Source organism: Thamnophis elegans, chromosome 15, assembly GCF_009769535.1.
Source record: "Thamnophis elegans isolate rThaEle1 chromosome 15, rThaEle1.pri, whole genome shotgun sequence".
NCBI classification, from domain to species: Eukaryota; Metazoa; Chordata; class Lepidosauria; order Squamata; family Colubridae; genus Thamnophis; species Thamnophis elegans.
Window position 1 is genome coordinate 22,296,135 of NC_045555.1, and position 17,044 is coordinate 22,313,178.

The 17,044-nt window shown below is 38.8% G+C and overlaps 1 protein-coding gene across 1 annotated transcript in view; it reads left to right on the forward strand.

The window, feature by feature from the left end:
* Nucleotides 1-15,728, forward strand: part of LOC116518724 (calcium-activated potassium channel subunit alpha-1-like) — a 354,617-nt gene extending 338,889 nt beyond the window's left edge. Inside the window, exons 17-19 of the mRNA XM_032232239.1 lie at nucleotides 12,579-12,665; nucleotides 15,581-15,657; nucleotides 15,706-15,728. Of these exons, the coding sequence (XP_032088130.1) occupies nucleotides 12,579-12,665; nucleotides 15,581-15,657; nucleotides 15,706-15,728 (187 nt within the window). The remainder of the gene's footprint in view (nucleotides 1-12,578; nucleotides 12,666-15,580; nucleotides 15,658-15,705) is intronic.
* The last annotated feature ends 1,316 nt before the right edge of the window (nucleotides 15,729-17,044 follow it).

A 17,044-nucleotide genomic window follows, 5' to 3' on the forward strand; every position in this document is an offset into this window, starting at 1 on the left:
TTTCCCATTGCTGCTTTTTCAGAAGAAGCTGAGGTAACCCCAAAGAAATAGATGGATTTGTTCCACCACTGAGATCCAAACTGAAGGAATGTCAACAACAGCGAAGAGTGTTACAAACTCTTCATTACAGGAATCTTCTTTTTGCGCTGCTCGGCTTCTCCAAAATGCTAGTTAAGAAAAATCTCACACAGTTTGGCAAAACTTCATTTTTTTCCCCACCTGATAGACTTAGTCAAGGGAGATACTTTCTTTATGGCTCCGAGGGCCACCAGACAGATTTTTTAAGTGAATTGATCCAATATCTATCCTATGCTTGATCCAAAATCTTCGAACTTTATTTTGGACATCCTTTTGAACATAATTTGGATATCCTTCCTCCTGTTTCACAATTCAAAGTGAACAATGTGTTTTTTTTCCCCTCAGCTTCTCTCCTTCAGTTTCTTCTGCTTAGATTAAAATTCTAGTAGAAGAATAATTGCTGACTTCAGTGGTCCATTTAAGGGGTCCTTGGTGCTCTCTGAACTTGGTGGCTGCAGACATTTCATGACTCAAACTAGGTAACATCATCAATGCTAGTCGTTGGGTAATGAAATGTCTGCAAGAAAACCACCAAGCTCAGAGAGCACCAAGGACTCCTCATTTCTACTCTGAGCTACAAAGATTCTCCCTTAATGGTGCAAGTACATTTGGCAGCCACATCTGACATCCCATCACAGTTATCTTCACAGAACTGGTCGAACTTCGGCCTACTGATGTGACTGGGAAACGCTTTGAAATCATTCAAAGAATCAAAGCTGAGTACAAAATGAGAAGAAGTACTTTATGCAACCTGAAATGGATCCTTGAAATTCAACATCTCAGATGAAGAGCTTCTTAAATATGTTGCTTCCCCTGCATACAAAGATATCTGTTCTGACCCAGGCTTCCTCAAAAAGCACGAAGCAGATTTCTGGTTCCAACAAAACCCCTTTTATTAAACAAATGTGAATTCCTCTCATTCACATTCAGCAAAGGCCTGGCAAACAGTCTTTCAAAGGTGAAGTTATGACCACAGATCTTATCTAGCTTGGAAAGCTGCCATGTAAACATTTTCTAAACACAGTGCTATGCAAGGAAAGACTTGGCACAGAGTCTCTGAGATTCACAGAGAGATCTTCACACTCCTGAAACAAACAAACGAATGAATCGTTTCCTGCAAAAGCCCACTCCCCTTTCACTCCTCTTTGATTTCCTATGGGTGGGGCCATTTATCATCCATCTATGGCTTTACTCTCAAATCGACCCTGATTTCTCAGTTGTTTTCTTCTGGCAGCTCTGCACATGCGCACACTGGGAACTGGCTCCAGCCATTCCTCTGCCTCACTGCTGTCTAGCTCCAAAGGCAGCTGAGAACTGCCAGACAGCCTTGGCCCAGTCTCTGCCTCCAACGCAGAGCCCTTGTCTGAGCCTTCCCCAGACTACCCAGGACTGGTCCATGTTCCTCCCCAACCTCCCCACTGCCTGACTTTTCTGCTAGCTCCACTGGCCGCTGGCGGGCCACAACAATATCCTAGCATCATATGTAATTTGAACAGAGATCAGTTCCATGACACCTAATTTGTCCTTGTCATTTTAAAAATAATTTCCTCTTTCCCAATTATTGATTGGTTTCACCCCATGTTAGGTTCCCCCCCTTCTTTATTTTTATTTTTTTTGAAATATGTACTTTACGAAAACCCAGATTCAAATTTCCTAGTTGTGCCAAGGTTTATAAGCAATCATAACCCGTTTTGTCATTGCGTCTCTTGTAAGAAACAATATGCCAAAAAAAAAAAATCTTGTGACCCCAGTGATTTGTTTTATGTTATCGAATATTAATATCTAATTTATTGTAGAGACATCCCATTTGCGAGTAGCAGGAGCTCCAGCATTTTCACCATTTCGTTCAGGAATATATCGAGCAGCTCCCTTGCTACAATATAAATGAAAAAAGCCAAAACTTGATTTTGACCCAGGCTCAATGCTCGTTACCAAAATGGATAACAAACACAAATGAAATATTAACAACAATTGCTTGCCTAAGATTCATTAGCACTTATGTTCATGAATTCCATCTCTGTTTCTCTGCTGTAATTTCTTTTGTTGCAAATTACTAATGTGTAACAGCCATCATTTTCCTTTCAGAAGTACTGGACAATCTATTTCCCCCTTAATTGAATTGTGGCCTTCCAAAGGACTTGGAGGTTATATACTAGACTAGCCTCTTCTAGATTAAGGAAGAATCCAGGGAATTTAGGCAGCTAAGAATTGAAAGAGTGGTTTGCATGTAGAATTTGCTTCTAAACACAGATAAGCAGAACCATGGTCATTAACCATTGATACTTAGTCATAGAGGGATGCGGTGGCTCAGTGGCTAAGATGCTGAGCTTGTCGATCAGAAAGATCAGCAGTTCGAATCACTAGCGTCGCGTAACGGAGTGAGCTCCCGTTACTTGTCCCAGCTTCTGCCAACCTAGCAGTTCGAAAGCATGTAAAATACAAGTAGAAAAATAGGGACCACCTTTGGTGGGAAAGTACCAGTGTTATATGCGCCTTCGCCATTTAGTCATGCCAGCCACATGACCACCGAGATATCTTCAGACAGCACTGACTCTTCAGCTTTGAAACGGAAATGAACGCCGCCCCCTAGAGTCAGAAACAACTAGCACATATGTGTGAGGGGAACCTTTACCTTTAATTTAGTCATATCAACACTTCTGATTGGGCTCAGTGACATCATAGAGTTGAGGATGATCTACTAAAGTTTTTGCTCAGAGATAAATTTTGTTTCTGAAACACAGAACGGTCCTTTCTGTCTCCTATGGAACATCCATGGCACATAAGAATGTGCTCACGTGGTTGACTGAATCTTTGGGGAAGACGCATTGCCCCTTGTGTGTGTTGTGAAAACAACACCGAAATCGGTCCTTCTTCCAATTCCTAGCTGGATTACGGACCTGAGAATCAAGATATTCTACTGGAATCCCTTGCCTTTGGGTGTATGGTTTACTACTGCTTCGAAGAAAAGGGTTTTCTAAGCATCATGCAGTATTTTGCAGTTTGGATGGAATAAGGACACTTGGCTGAGCTTGTTAACTTGTTACGTATACTCCATACGCCTTTGATGTTCCTTGAATTTTTAAGGAAAAGTTAAAAAAAAAAAAAACCCTGAAATATCCCTGGTAAGAGCACTCTTAAAGGAAATTTGTAAAATAATGGTTATTCCATCCAAGCCCATTGAAAAGCCTAATTCTAATTTGGTGGGGGCTTTACTTATTTATTGCCAGCTCTAATACAAAAAAAATTGAAACAAAATAAAAATTAACATTCTTTTCTCGTACCCCCATGTTTATCCCTCTGTTGGACCTTTCTCCTGTCTTTCCATTTTATTTGTCTTCATTCCCAGCAGAAATCCTTTTTTTTTCTTAAAAAAAAATTACATTTAAAAAAAAAAGGAGGAAAAAGTAGATTTGGAGAATTTCAAATCCAAGTGTTGTGGGTTACTAACTTATTTATTTGTTTGTTTTTTCATTCTGGCCTTTTTTTTGTGTCAGTTCATTTCTTATCCAAGTGTTTTGATTTGCAAATTTTTTTCTTGTCGTTTGCAGAAGCCGAAAGCGGTATGCCCTCTTCGTTACTTTACCTTCCAACCTCAATCCTACCTCCAATCCTTCTAACTTCAGGACTAATTCCTTACCAAGAATACAGGAAGATAACATCTTTGTCTATCTTTCACTCATATATATATATATATATATATATATATATATATATATATATATATATATATATATATATATATATATATATATATATACACATATATATACACACACACACACACACATGTATATCATATGAGTACATTACATATATATATATATATATATATATATATATATATATATATATATATATATATATATATATATATATATCGAGCCCCAAAGTTTCAAAGAGGAGAGAACATTTGATAGCAACAGTTGGTTTCTGCATTGTTTCTTTTATGTCCTCTGCACTAACTTCTTTGCAGGAATAATACCTATATAAATTAAATTTAACAACGTTGCCTAAGGAGAAAAGATTAATCCAATAGGAAAAGTTCTATCAGATTTCATTCAATCTCTCCTGTCCAGTACTCCTCTTCCCGTTTTGTGTTCTTGCGTTTTGTTGCAACAGTGTCTGCTTCGTCTCTATCAACTTTTGCTATTTGTTGCTTTTACATTCGCCACCTTTGTTCAAATTCTCCCATCAAACATCCTTCCAAAGTTTCTGTCCCACATGGAGCTTCATGCCATGCCTTCCGCCATTCGTTAGTCGTGTCCAAATGCCTTTTTTATTTGTTTGTTTGTTTCCGCTTTCAGTTTTGAGCCTAACACTGAATCAGAATAACTGAAATATCACCCCACCCAGAAGCTACTACACTTCTAACAATGGTTTTCGTGTAGCTTTCCGCGTACAAGATTTTTGACTGGAATATTTGAATGGGTTGACCCTCTTACCCCGACTTTGTGCCAGTTCGTGTTGCGTTTATTGTGCTGACATTCAAGTACCGAACGCGAACCGACCTGCCATGCCGTTGTTGTGTCTTTGAGAACAACAAGGCATGCCTTGCCAATTCCCTTTGATTTCTCTTTTTTAATTTCATTCATCCGAATGCGTCTTCACCCTAGCCTTTTCTTCCTTCTTGACCCCATCCAGATGAACGTTTCTGACCCTGCATATCCCGATATCGGTTGTTGTTTTTTTCTCCCATCCCTGCTTCTGTCGTATCACCCTGTGTAGTCTGTGATGTTCTTTCTGTTTAGTTCTTAATATCCTGTGGATTTGGAGTAGATTGTGAACAAGAGACCTGGCTTCCTGGCAGTTTGGCATTATTCATATGATCCAACTGCAGAGAAGTTACTGCAACACTTTGGTATCTACAAAGGATCTGCAGATGTTGCACCTCTTATACGGCTTCTTGTTTACCAGTAATTTTAACCTCGTGGTAAAGGCATGCAAAGCTGTGTGGAAATGTCTCTCTGTGTGTGTGTGTGGTTTAAAGGTGTGCTGTTTTGCTCCCAGTTTAGAATGACCCAAATCTCATGTAAATTAGAGCATCAGTTGCTCATTCGTGGGCATCTATCAGTTTGGGAAGATGTTGAATTAGATCTGCTTTGACTCAGAGCAAATTTGGGCATTGTTAAAAAAAGTGAGTTACTACTAATTTTTTTGGCTATTCCCCATTTAGGAGGAAAACTTAATTCTCTGGGAGCAACACTTAGAGCTGCTTGCTGTCGTTATGATCTGGCTCTAGTGTTCTGCAGCTTTACAAAACGTTTTGTCATTTGCCTTCTCGTTGGTGTCTGTGTATACCTGTATTAACATAAGCTTGAAAAGTCCTGGAGATGCTAGCAGAGAGATTCTTTACTCCCCCCCGCCCCCAACCGATACATGTGCATGTTTCTGTATTATTTACAAATATGGTCTCAAGAAACTTGTAAAGGAAAAAAAATACTTTTTTTCTGTCAATCATAAATACTTCAACAAGTAAAGCTCATTTTAAGGAGATTTTAGTGTACCATTTGCCATAACCCATGGACTGAGCTTCAAGAAAACCTTGCCTGTAATCAGGAATGTCCCATCTCTCTTAAACTAAATACAGCCCTGCATCATGGTGGTGAAAAAATATCTATTTTATTGTGATCTTAATTGCACGGGGAATGGTACAGCACATCCACCATAGCATGAAACTTGCTACTACTATTTTTATTTATTTTTTTAGTCTCTCATCCCATTGAAAATATTGACATTTGAGCTACATCAGAATATTGTAGATGCTTTAGTATGCTTTCAATACAGAGCCATACAAGATGGAGTTTTGGACTTATTCGCTGATGTAACAATATACATTTTAATGTTCTGATCTCATTTTTTGTTCCTGGAGAAATACAGGTGATAGAGCAAGCTGATGTGCCCTTAGCTTCTCTAGTATTCAAGACCTAATAGGAAATATTGGCATTTATTTACATTAAGGATCTCTTAACTATCAGAAGGGGATTGAAAGTTAAACTCCCATGTTACATTAAACATGTAACATAAAACTGACCAAAGTTGAGAGACACATCAGAACTATTATAAGAATATATTTCTTTTTTTAAAAAAAAATCTTAATTTTATCCAGCCCCACAACTTGTTTTCGGAAATTTGATCTCCTTTGTGGATGTTGATTATGAATAAATCCTTTAGGAATTATGGATTTTTTAAAAAAATGTCCAGGAAACAAACTACATAAGTCAAATGCTGAGAAGTTTCTTTCCCTGCAATGCCACTTTTGAGGGTAAGGAAGGATTGGTCAGAATGAAGAAAGCAGATTTATACCATTGCATTGCAATGCCAGTGCAATTACACTGTTTGGGTCAAAATGATGCAAGCAATGAGATCCTGTCCCCTGTGTTTACGAAGGTTACAATCTAGGAATCCTACTACAGAAGTAAGGAATCCCTGAGGATTTTACTCCGCTAGTTGTTGCTGACTATAGGAGGTGGTACTCCCCTCAATGGCCAAAGAGATTTCTTCAGTCATGCAGCCAGCATGACATCATGGAGCATTGTTACCTTCCCATCTAAGTGGTACCTATTTATCCATTCACATTTGCATGTTTTCAAACTGCTAGGTTAGCAGGAGCTGGGGGGAGGATAGGAGCTCACCGGTCATGTGGCACTTAGGTCTTGAACCCGGGCTGTCAGTTTTCCAGCTGACAAGCCCAACATCTTAACCTCTGAACCACAACACCGCCCTTCAGATGTAAGAATCAATGGTATATTCTGTGCTTAATGTAAGATGTAATTTGACCCATAGAACTAGAAGCTTTATTTTCACTAACGTAGCAATGGTTCAGATTTATCTAAGATTTAACTAAGGCAAGGTATAGTTCTACTGAAATTTTATGATTTCATGGGACAACATAATATCCACTGCCTTATAAATAAGGCCCCTTGTCCTAAATCAGTGTTCCATAATCTCAGCAATTTTAAAATGTGTGGATTTCAACTCCCAGAATTCCTGCTGGTCTAAATGCTAGTTATTAGCAAATAAGTATTCATTGGGTTGTCTTAGACCAGTTTTTTTAATTATAATAATATGGATTTTATGCCATATAATTATCCTCAATTATCCTACAATGAGAGCCACATTAAGTTGGGTGATAGAAGAATGTCAGTTCAAGTTTAGCTTTCTGATCAATCATACCATTAATTCTGATCCTACTGAAGTTCATTTGAATTAATATTTAACATGAAAAAACTGAAAATATTACTTCAGGCTAGAAGGAAAAATGTGAATTTTGCCTGCTGTTTAATTAAATGCCACTTTTAGTATTTTAGTATTATGTTAATTTGGCATTGTTTTTAAAAATGGCCATCAATGTTCCATGGAGGAACAAATAAAAAAAATTGAAACCTGGATTTATAATCAACATTAATTCATTATTCATTATAAACAGGCAAAATAAAACTGAAATGTGGATTGCATTGCATATTAAAAGTCATATTACAATGGGAGAATACTGAATAATAAAAATAGAGGAACTATCAAGCTTATAGTTTTCCCCCATCGAGAACAATTAACTAAAAAAAAATAACTGGAAACAACAGTACAGATACTTTTATGTGAAAGTCACTGTCTCCAGGAGAAAATGAAAAGAGAATACAAACTGTGTTTCCCCGAAAATAAGAAAGGGTCTTATTTTCTTTTGACCCCCAAAATAAACACTTGGCCTTATTTTTGGGGAGGTCTTATTATTTTTGAGGTGCAGGAGGTGGCGAGCATGGTCACCTCATGGCTGCTGCTGTGTTGCAATGTTTTTGGGGAGGGCTTATTTTCAGGGGAGGGCTTATTTTAGCACATGCACTTAAAAGCCCAATTGGGCTTATTATCCAGGGAGGTCTTATTTTCGAGGAAATATGGAACATAATAATGAAATGACGAGTACTCGGATATAAAATTCAGGGATAGAAATGCCCCTCTGATATTGAGCGGTATGATATCTGAAATTTTCAATACAACTTACAATTTAGCAATTGTATGGGACAAATTATCAGAGAGGATCTATTTCCTGCTCTCAAGCTTAGATTTTGCTCTTTGGTGTCCAGCCAAAATGTCGGAACTTCCACTCTGGGTATGATTTGCTAGTCTCCCTGAATTCCTGATAGGTTTTGAATCTTTTCATCACTTATTTTTTAAAATATGGTTTAAATTCAGGAAATCTGCTCCAGCATACCTTTTGCTATTTATGATGTCTGCCAGGCCTAAAGCACCCAGATTTTGATTGTCTTATGAACAATCAAGCCCCTGGTGTTTTGTTTCAACAACAACAATAATAATTCCCTTCAAGTCAGTATTGACTCTTGGCCACTAAGTCCCTGCAATTGTTTGGGTAAAGCTTTTCAAAAGTAGTTTGCTCTGGCCACCTTCTCCTTCCTAGGACTGAGAAAGAAGGACTGGCCCCAAATTATCCAGATGGCTTTGCGCTTCAGGTGAGACTAGAACTCACATATTCCCAGTTTCCAGGTTGGTGCCTAAACCACCACACCAAACTGATTATGACCTCAATATTGATCAACAATAGCACTAAGCAATAACACTTAGACTTATGTAGCACTTTACAGTGTTTTACAGCCATTTCTAAGCAGTTTAAGCAGTTGTCAACCTTAACAATCTGGGTTCTCATTTGATCGACCTCGGAAGAATGGAAGGCTGAGTCAACTTTGAATCGGTCAGGATCAAACTGCTGGCAGTTGGCAGAATTAGCCTGCAATATTGTATTCCAACCACTGCGCCATGGCAGCTCTTATTTTAATAATGGCAAAAAAATTGGAGCACCGCTTGAACACCATTGGCACTGACAAAGTCACCATCAGTCAATTGCAAAAGGCAGCTTCACTCGGAACAGTTTCCATCCTCTGACGCTTTCACACCATCCAACATCCACATTTGCCTATCTCAGGTCCTCAGGAAGGACTGGAAAGGTGGTAAATAATGCCATATCCAGTCTGAACATCTGATTGGCTGTAATAATAATCATCATCATGTGTTCTTTTACTCAAATATATGCTAATAATTGTTAAACTCAGAATCGTCCTGTCTTCTAAATCACATTTTTGCTCTTTTTGATCTTTGGCTTATCTTCTAAAACAAATTAAAAATCGTAACATTTTGCTACATTTCAACAATCACAAAAACAGGTAAAGAAAGAACTTCTAGATTTTAAAATAAAATTCAGATTCAATTCAATGGCAACTCAAATTTAGCTGCTTAATAGAGAGAGAGAGAAAAAAGCCACCTCTTTTACATTATCCACAATGATTGCTAATTGCCTTAGCAATAATCAAGGAAGTTGTAAAAGAGGTTTTGATCAGGAATTAGATGGGTTCCCCAGGTATTGAAACTATCTAGTCATTATCAATCTAGGAAGGAGAAGTGGAGTTTCTCCAATTAATGCCATTTATTTTTCTCCAACACAATAAGTGCAGATGCTGGATATGTTAGGCCTTGTGGTAAATCTGAAAACAGTTTCCACTTAACAGCATTATATCTAACCACAGCTTTTTCCTGCAAAAATCTCTTACGTGCCCTTCAAATATTTCCAGACGAATACCATTGGCTCTCAAAGATAATGCCAGAAAGCTGTACCTGTGTATCTCGCACTGTTTGTGTTCATATATATGTGCTTTCACTGTCTCATTCCCTGAAAATATGTTTTACTACCAAGTCCCAATTGATTCTAATCGTGGCAGTCTTCATTTCCTACAAACATTGCATGCATGTTAACTCTCTTCTAACGATGAAATTGTGGACAGAGAGTGAGAGAGACAATTGAATTTCCCTTAGAAGCTCTGTAAAACTGCTTTGAAAATGAACATTTTCAAAATGAGGGATCCTTGGTGCTCTCTGAGCTTGGTTGTTTTCTTGCAGACGTTTCATTAACCAACTAGGTAACATCATCAGTGTTAGTCTGACTATCACTGATGATGTTACCAAGTTTGGGTGATGAAACGTCTGCAAGAAAACAACCAAGCTCAGAGAGCACCAAGGATCCCTCATTTCAACCTTGAGCTACAAATATTCTCCTTTATTGGTATTATCAAAATGCTTTGAAAAGGATTGGGAGGACATCCCTCAGACCTCACACAAGTGATCCACCTCTCTGCTACTCCTTTGAGTATCCCTTCTTTCTTGCGGCATCAACATTCGCTTAAAAAGCAGAAACTGATGCTTTAGGCGTTACACTAATTCATGCTGGAAAAAAAACGATGGTCTGCTTTAATGAAACCCAGAGTGATGCAAGATGGAAAGCACACTTTTGAAGTGTGTTTAGTCCTAGGAAATAGAAATGGCAAGAGATTTGGCTTTTTCAGCAACACAAACAAATTACAACAACCCATAACTGTCATGACTGTGTAAACCAGAGGTCTCCAAACTTAAGACCAGAGGACTTCAAGTCCCAGAATTTTCCAGCCAGTATCTCTTAAACTTGCCAAGTTTGGACACCCCTGGTGTAAATCATTATCTTGGATCACGGCATTACAAGATAAAAAGAAATTGCCTAGCCAGTGATGGCAAGTGCCAAATAGGTCACGTGGAAACTTTGTGTGCACACATGCTCGTCAGGGCCACGCTCCAGAAAAGCCAAACGTCTGGGTTCTAGCATGCATGCGCACCCAATGATCAATTGGCCAGCACGCATGCTGGTTTTCAGCACTGCCGCATGCACAAAGGATCGTGCTCCGGAAAAGCTGAACTGATGGGTTCTGGCACACATGTGTACCCCTGTTTTTGGCACTGCCGTGCATGTGAAGGACAGCTGATCGCCATGTGCACATGCGTGCCAGAAATGCAGAAGACAAACAGGCAAGGTTGTGCATGCCGGGGGCGACATGGCTTCACATGCCACTTTGAGCAGGCTTGCCATAGGTTCTCCATCACGGGCCCAGGCCCATGGTTTTCCAGGAAGAAAAACCAAATTTTGTGAATTCACTTGTAAAAGTATTTTGTTGAGCTAAATTAACCTTGTGCTTTTTGAAACCATGAAAATTCTCCCTCCCTTCTTTTGTAGGGTGTGTTCCATTAAAATAAAAACTGTGTAGATATTTGGGGCAGGATCAGGTCATGAAAAGATGCACATGGAACATAGAATCATTTAGTTCCTTTTTAAAAAAAATCTCCTTTGAAAGTATTTACATTCACTAAATAGAGACCAGGCACATCCCTACAATGTATTCCACATTACATATTTGTTGATTACATTTTTGATCTGTCGAACTACCAAAGTTTTCTAAGGGTTCTCCAACCTTGACAATTTTAAGACTTGTGGACTCCAACTTGTAGAATTCCCCAGACAAACTTCTGAGAATTGAAGTCCTCAAGTCTTAAAGCTGCCAAGGTTGGAAATCCTTATTCTAAGAGGGTGACAAAGGAAAACAAAACCCAGTAAACAATAAATGTGCTCCATTGGGTGGGATTTCTTGCAGAATGAGCATATACAGCCATGTAATATGTGGTTGATGCATTCACTTCCATCCTTGTAGACATTACACTTTCCCATGTTGGAACTGATAGAACATTCAACACTCAATGGGTGAAACCTGTAACTAGTTACCAAAAACTTTCAGATTTACAGATGTTAAGTACTTCATGGATGGCAGACCATGGTCACCCTCTCCCAAAGGCAGGGTCTAAGACCTGGGCCAGGCTCTGTTAAAAATGTGAATTGGTTTGGCTAAAGTCATTGTTCCTGTTGAAGAGCGTATACCATAAACGCAGAAGTCAGTCCAATGAGAGTAGTCTAAATCTTGAAATGCAGTTGATTTTATTTTTCTAGCAAGGATGAGTAACTTATTTTGATTCATTGACAACAGTCTGAGAAAGGGGCTTTGGGATGGAGAAATGATTAACCACCATACCCGGTTTTATGTTTTCTTTAGCAATCGTAAATGGTTGTCTTGTACCATTCCCCCTGAGTATATATATATATATGTATGTACTACACTATAACTCATGTAATAGACAGTGATAGGGGGCCCATTAATAATACCCCACTTCAACAGAAATTGACACAAAGGGCTAAACTGCCAGAAGAGTGAGGCTTTTCCGAGCAGATACTTACCACAGGAATCATTTTTCTTTGCATCACTCATAACAATTTTGTTAACTTTGAACGCAGAGCAAAAAACAAAATCAAAGCTTTCTGTGTATTTGTCCCCCTTTCTACCCCTAACTGAAGTCCCTCGGGCCTCAAGCAAAGTTGCAAGATAAAGACTTTGGTGATACGAATGAAATGTGTTTTCTGCCTCGGTGTTTCAATAGAGCTCCTATTTTGAAACCTTTAATTTTAAAAAAATGGCTTCTATTGGCCTTCATTTTGTTTTCTTTTGGATTTGCCAAACTAATGGGCCCCCTATAACGGAGCAGTGAGAAATAATGAATTTGGTTTCACAGCACAAAAGTAGTGTGCCCTGACAGTGTTTCTCTTTTTTTTTTATTCCTGTTTTGTCATTTTGTTCCATTTCACTGGGCAGAATATTGATCAACCCTGGAAATCATGTGAAAATTCAAGAGGGTACGCTAGGATTCTTCATTGCAAGCGACGCCAAAGAAGTGAAAAGGTAAATATTGGGTCATTCTGTACTTCTATCATCATGGTCCACAATGCATTTTGGAAGCTTTACCCATCTCACGGCTGCGGACGGATGTGATGTGATAAGAGCGATGAAGAATTTGACATGAATTGAAGGGCTTGCTCAACTTTTAGAAGCATTTGTTGGTAATGAAAGACCAACTCTAGATTCTTACATGTGGGAAGGAATTAGAGAAATCTGAAGACATTCATGGTACATGGTATCCATATGAATAGAATGAATGAGCTGGAAGGGATTTTGGAGGTCTTCTAGTCCAGGGCCCTGCTCAAGCAGGAGAACCTGTACCATTTCAGATAACTGTCCAGTCTCTTCTTAAAAACCTCCAGTGATGGAGCACCCACAACTTCTGAAGGCAAGCTGTTCCACTGGTTAATTGTCCCCACTGTTAGGAAGTTCTCCTTAATTCCAGGTTGCTGGAATTGATTAATTTCCATCCATTGTATTTTGTCTTGCCTTCTGGTGTTTTGGAGAATAATTTGACCCCCTCTTCTTTACGACATCCCCTCAAATACTGGAATACATGTCACCCCTAATTCTTCTTTTCTTTAGACTAGCCAAGCTTAAATCCTGCAGTCGTTCTTCATATGTTTTAGTCTCCAGGCCTTTGATCATCTTAGTCACTCTTTGAACTTTTTGCAAAATCTCAGCATCATTTTGTAGTATGATGACCAAAATCAGTTGCAGTATTCCAGGTGTGGTCTTACTAGGGAATTCTAGTCTAGGACTAATTGTAATTCAGATGGGAAAGCCTATCAGAGCAATTCAAGATTAGACAATGAATTCTACACCTTTTGTATCATTTAATGTAAAGTACCTACTTTCAATATAAAGGTTGAATCATATACTTCTATCAATCAATCAATCAATCACTCAGTCAGGTTATTTTACAAATGTACTTAACTCTGTGTGAAATTTTATTTGTTCATAATCTGTACTGGTATTAAGCTGCAATAAATTGAATTTATTGATTGATACTTCCTTAAAAGGAGAACGAGAGAGAGAAAGAATCCATTTTCCATTTATAATCTGCTGTGTCCCTTGTTTTTAGCATACAATTTACTTTTTAAGACTTCTGTGTGCATTACGTTCCTTGTAAGATAGACAATTTGATTGCTGATCATTTTAGCATCATTGTTTGTGATGTTAACAAATCATCCCGTGTATTTATACATTTAATTCTGGTTTTTTTTTTTAAAAAAAAATTAAATAGTTTCCGATTTTAGAGATGCGAGCAACCAGAAATGCATGCCTATTTCAAATTCTTACAGATTTACATTTAGTTTTGGGATGCAAAGAACATTATTTTCAATTCCTTTCTTGATTTATATCCCTTTCTTGCCATAACAGACATTTTTAGTGTGATTACTAACACAGTCTGAATTCCCTCCTTTCCCCTCCTCAAAATATAGGCAATTGAAACTTTATTAGTGGACAAAAGCAGAAAGATTTTCAACATCTGGAAGAAAGTTATTCAGTTTAAGCTCAGTATAACACAATTATGTAACAAGTTGATAAATCAAAATTGACTAAATGAAATGTTCTTGATTGGCAATAGCTGGAATCACTATTTTTTCCCCTTCCCCAAGTTTCACTAACCCTACCTTTGGAAAGTTGTTCTTAAGAGTCCTTTCACTTCCCACAGCCTATTTTAAAAATATTTTGTGAAGGCTAGAGAATATATGCAGTTCTCTTAACTGCGTTCAGCAGAAATTTTCACCAGTCCAGAGAGCATTCTTAATCTAAGCCATCATCAGTGGAAATTTTAAAGAAGAGATTGGACAACCACTTCTCTGGAATGGTCTTGGGCAGTGTTGGCAAGACTTTTCAGCACCAAGTACCAAAATGGAAGTGTGTGCATGTGCATATGTGCTGGAAACCAGAACAGTAGCTGCTCAGAGCACATGCGCGTGCTGGGAAGATGATCTTCCAGTTTCTGGCATGTGCATGTGCACTGGCCAGCTGGTCTTCATGCGTGCATGTGTGCCAGAAACTGAAAGACCAGGTGGCCAGTGCACATGCGCACACTGGAAACTGGAAGATCAACTACTCGGCACATGCATGCACACCGGGCAGCTCCTCTTCTGGTTTCCAGCTCCCGTGGGTGTGAAGACCAGCTGGCCAGCACGTCAGAACACAGAAGAGCAACAGACAATGGCTCATGTGCCCAGAGAGAGATGCCTCTGCATGCCACTTCCGGCACACATGCCATGGGTTCGCGATCACGGGTCTAGGGTCTCCTGCTTGACCAGGGGGAGAAGACCTCTGAGGACTCTTCCGTCTCTGATAATCTGTATTCAGCTGCAGAGGCAATGCAATTTCAGTCATAAATACTTTTGTTCTGTATTTCTTCCACAACTGTATTTGAATCCTTTCAGACCATGAAACCCTGTGAAACTAAGTGGAACAAATAGTCTTCTGCATTTGTCTGGTCTTTAAAAAAGAAAAAGAAAAAACATAAAAAAATAAAAATCAGAGGCCTTTGAAAGTGCAGTTTCTCTGCCAGGAATATTTTCCCCGTCCTCTTTTGTAAGTTTGGATTTTTTTAAAAAAAAGTCCACGTGGATGCTTCTTTCCCAGATGAAAGCCCAACGAACCGATCTGTTGTGTCACATTCGTGAACCATTCACCACCATTATGTTCAAGTTAAATTTATTAAAAGAAGAAGCATGAACTCAAATCACCCAAGCTGGGGTTGGGAATTAATTGTCTTGTAGCAAACATCCCCTTCCTTAAACGTCCAAACCTTTCAAAAGATTAAAGGAAATTAAGGCTGGCATGTTTTATTAATTCAGCACTTTCCACGGAGAGAAAATGTAGAACTAATTTCATTTGTATGAATTAAGAGAAGTGTCAGTTTTATCTCTCTTCTCCCTCCGCTCCAGGGCCTACTTTTATTGCAAGGCATGTCACGATGACATCACAGACCCCAAAAGGATTAAAAAATGTGGCTGCAAACGACGTAAGTTATTTTATCCACAACAGACCCTTCTTGTGTTTTTTCCTCTAGTCTTCAAAAAAAAATCACTTTAACCCAGTTTCTAGAATTTGTAGATGGATGGAAGGTGGGAGCAAAAATCTTGATTTGTACATTAGCCATACAGGTAGCCCTCGACTTATAACCATCCATTTAGTGACTGGAGTTACTGAAAGAAGTGACCTGGGACCATTGCCATGGTCACCTGATCAAAATTTGAAGGCTTGGCAACTGGCATGTACTCATGACAGTTGCACTGCCGTCACCTTTGATAACTTTCCGAGTGGCTTCCGACAAGCAAAAGGCAATGGGGGAAGCCAGATTCGTTTAACGACCACATGGCTCAGCTGTGGCGATTCACTTAATAATTGTGGCGAGAAAGGTCATAAGATGGGAAGCGGCTCACTTAACAAGGGCCTTGCTTAGCAACGGAAACATTGGGCTCAATGGTGGCCATAAGTCAAGGACTACCTGTACACATAGGAAAGTAGAGCACTGTTACCCATCCTTGCCTTGTTTTCAAAATCTATTTTTTTTCAGGAAATGTCATTTGAAAAGAATATTTTTTTGTGTGTTGTCTTTGGAATGTTTACACCATTCAAACCTTTAGAACTTTATTCTAAGGTCCTGGGTTTCTTTTCTTCTTTTAATTGGGAGTAACAATTTTCCAACATAGTTGGAATAAGCCACATCGAGTTATTTTTTCAAGTCAGACTTATCTCTACCTCCTTATTAACTATCACTACTCAGAGGAAAATATGCAGGAGGCTGCTGGCACTTTTTTTCCTCTTCTTGAAAAACAAAAGAAAACTAAAAAAAAAACAAAAAACCACCTGTCCTTTAGCTTCTGCACCTTGCAAAGCAAAGCAGCAGATAGGTCCTGAATTGGAGCATAGCTTTGTGTAGCTACTCATTCACAAATCCCTAAGCTGAAATGGTGCATTAAAACTCAGTCCATGTCCCTTTATTGATTCTCCCTGAGTTTTCTTTTAACACTAATGGTGAGGAACACAACCTATATTGGCCTTGGCCAAAGTCACGCTGATGGGTCCAACTAGAATTGTTTCGCCTGTACGATATTTGATTGGCAGCAACCCTTAATGGATCATTTTTGATATCCTAGGTATCTATGAAATACAAGAATGCAAAGTTTTTTTCACTATGTCAGTCTAGACCAGGGGTTCCCAACCTTTTTTTGGCCATGCCCCACCTAAGCATCTCTAAAATCCTGATGCCCCCCTCCCTTGGTGACATATAATTCTTACTTTACTCAAAAAATGAACTCTACTCATGTGGAGGAAGCCTAAAAGGCCATTTACTTGGTTTAAACAAGGTTCAAATTGGCCTCATTAAAAATCAAATTGCCCCTCTG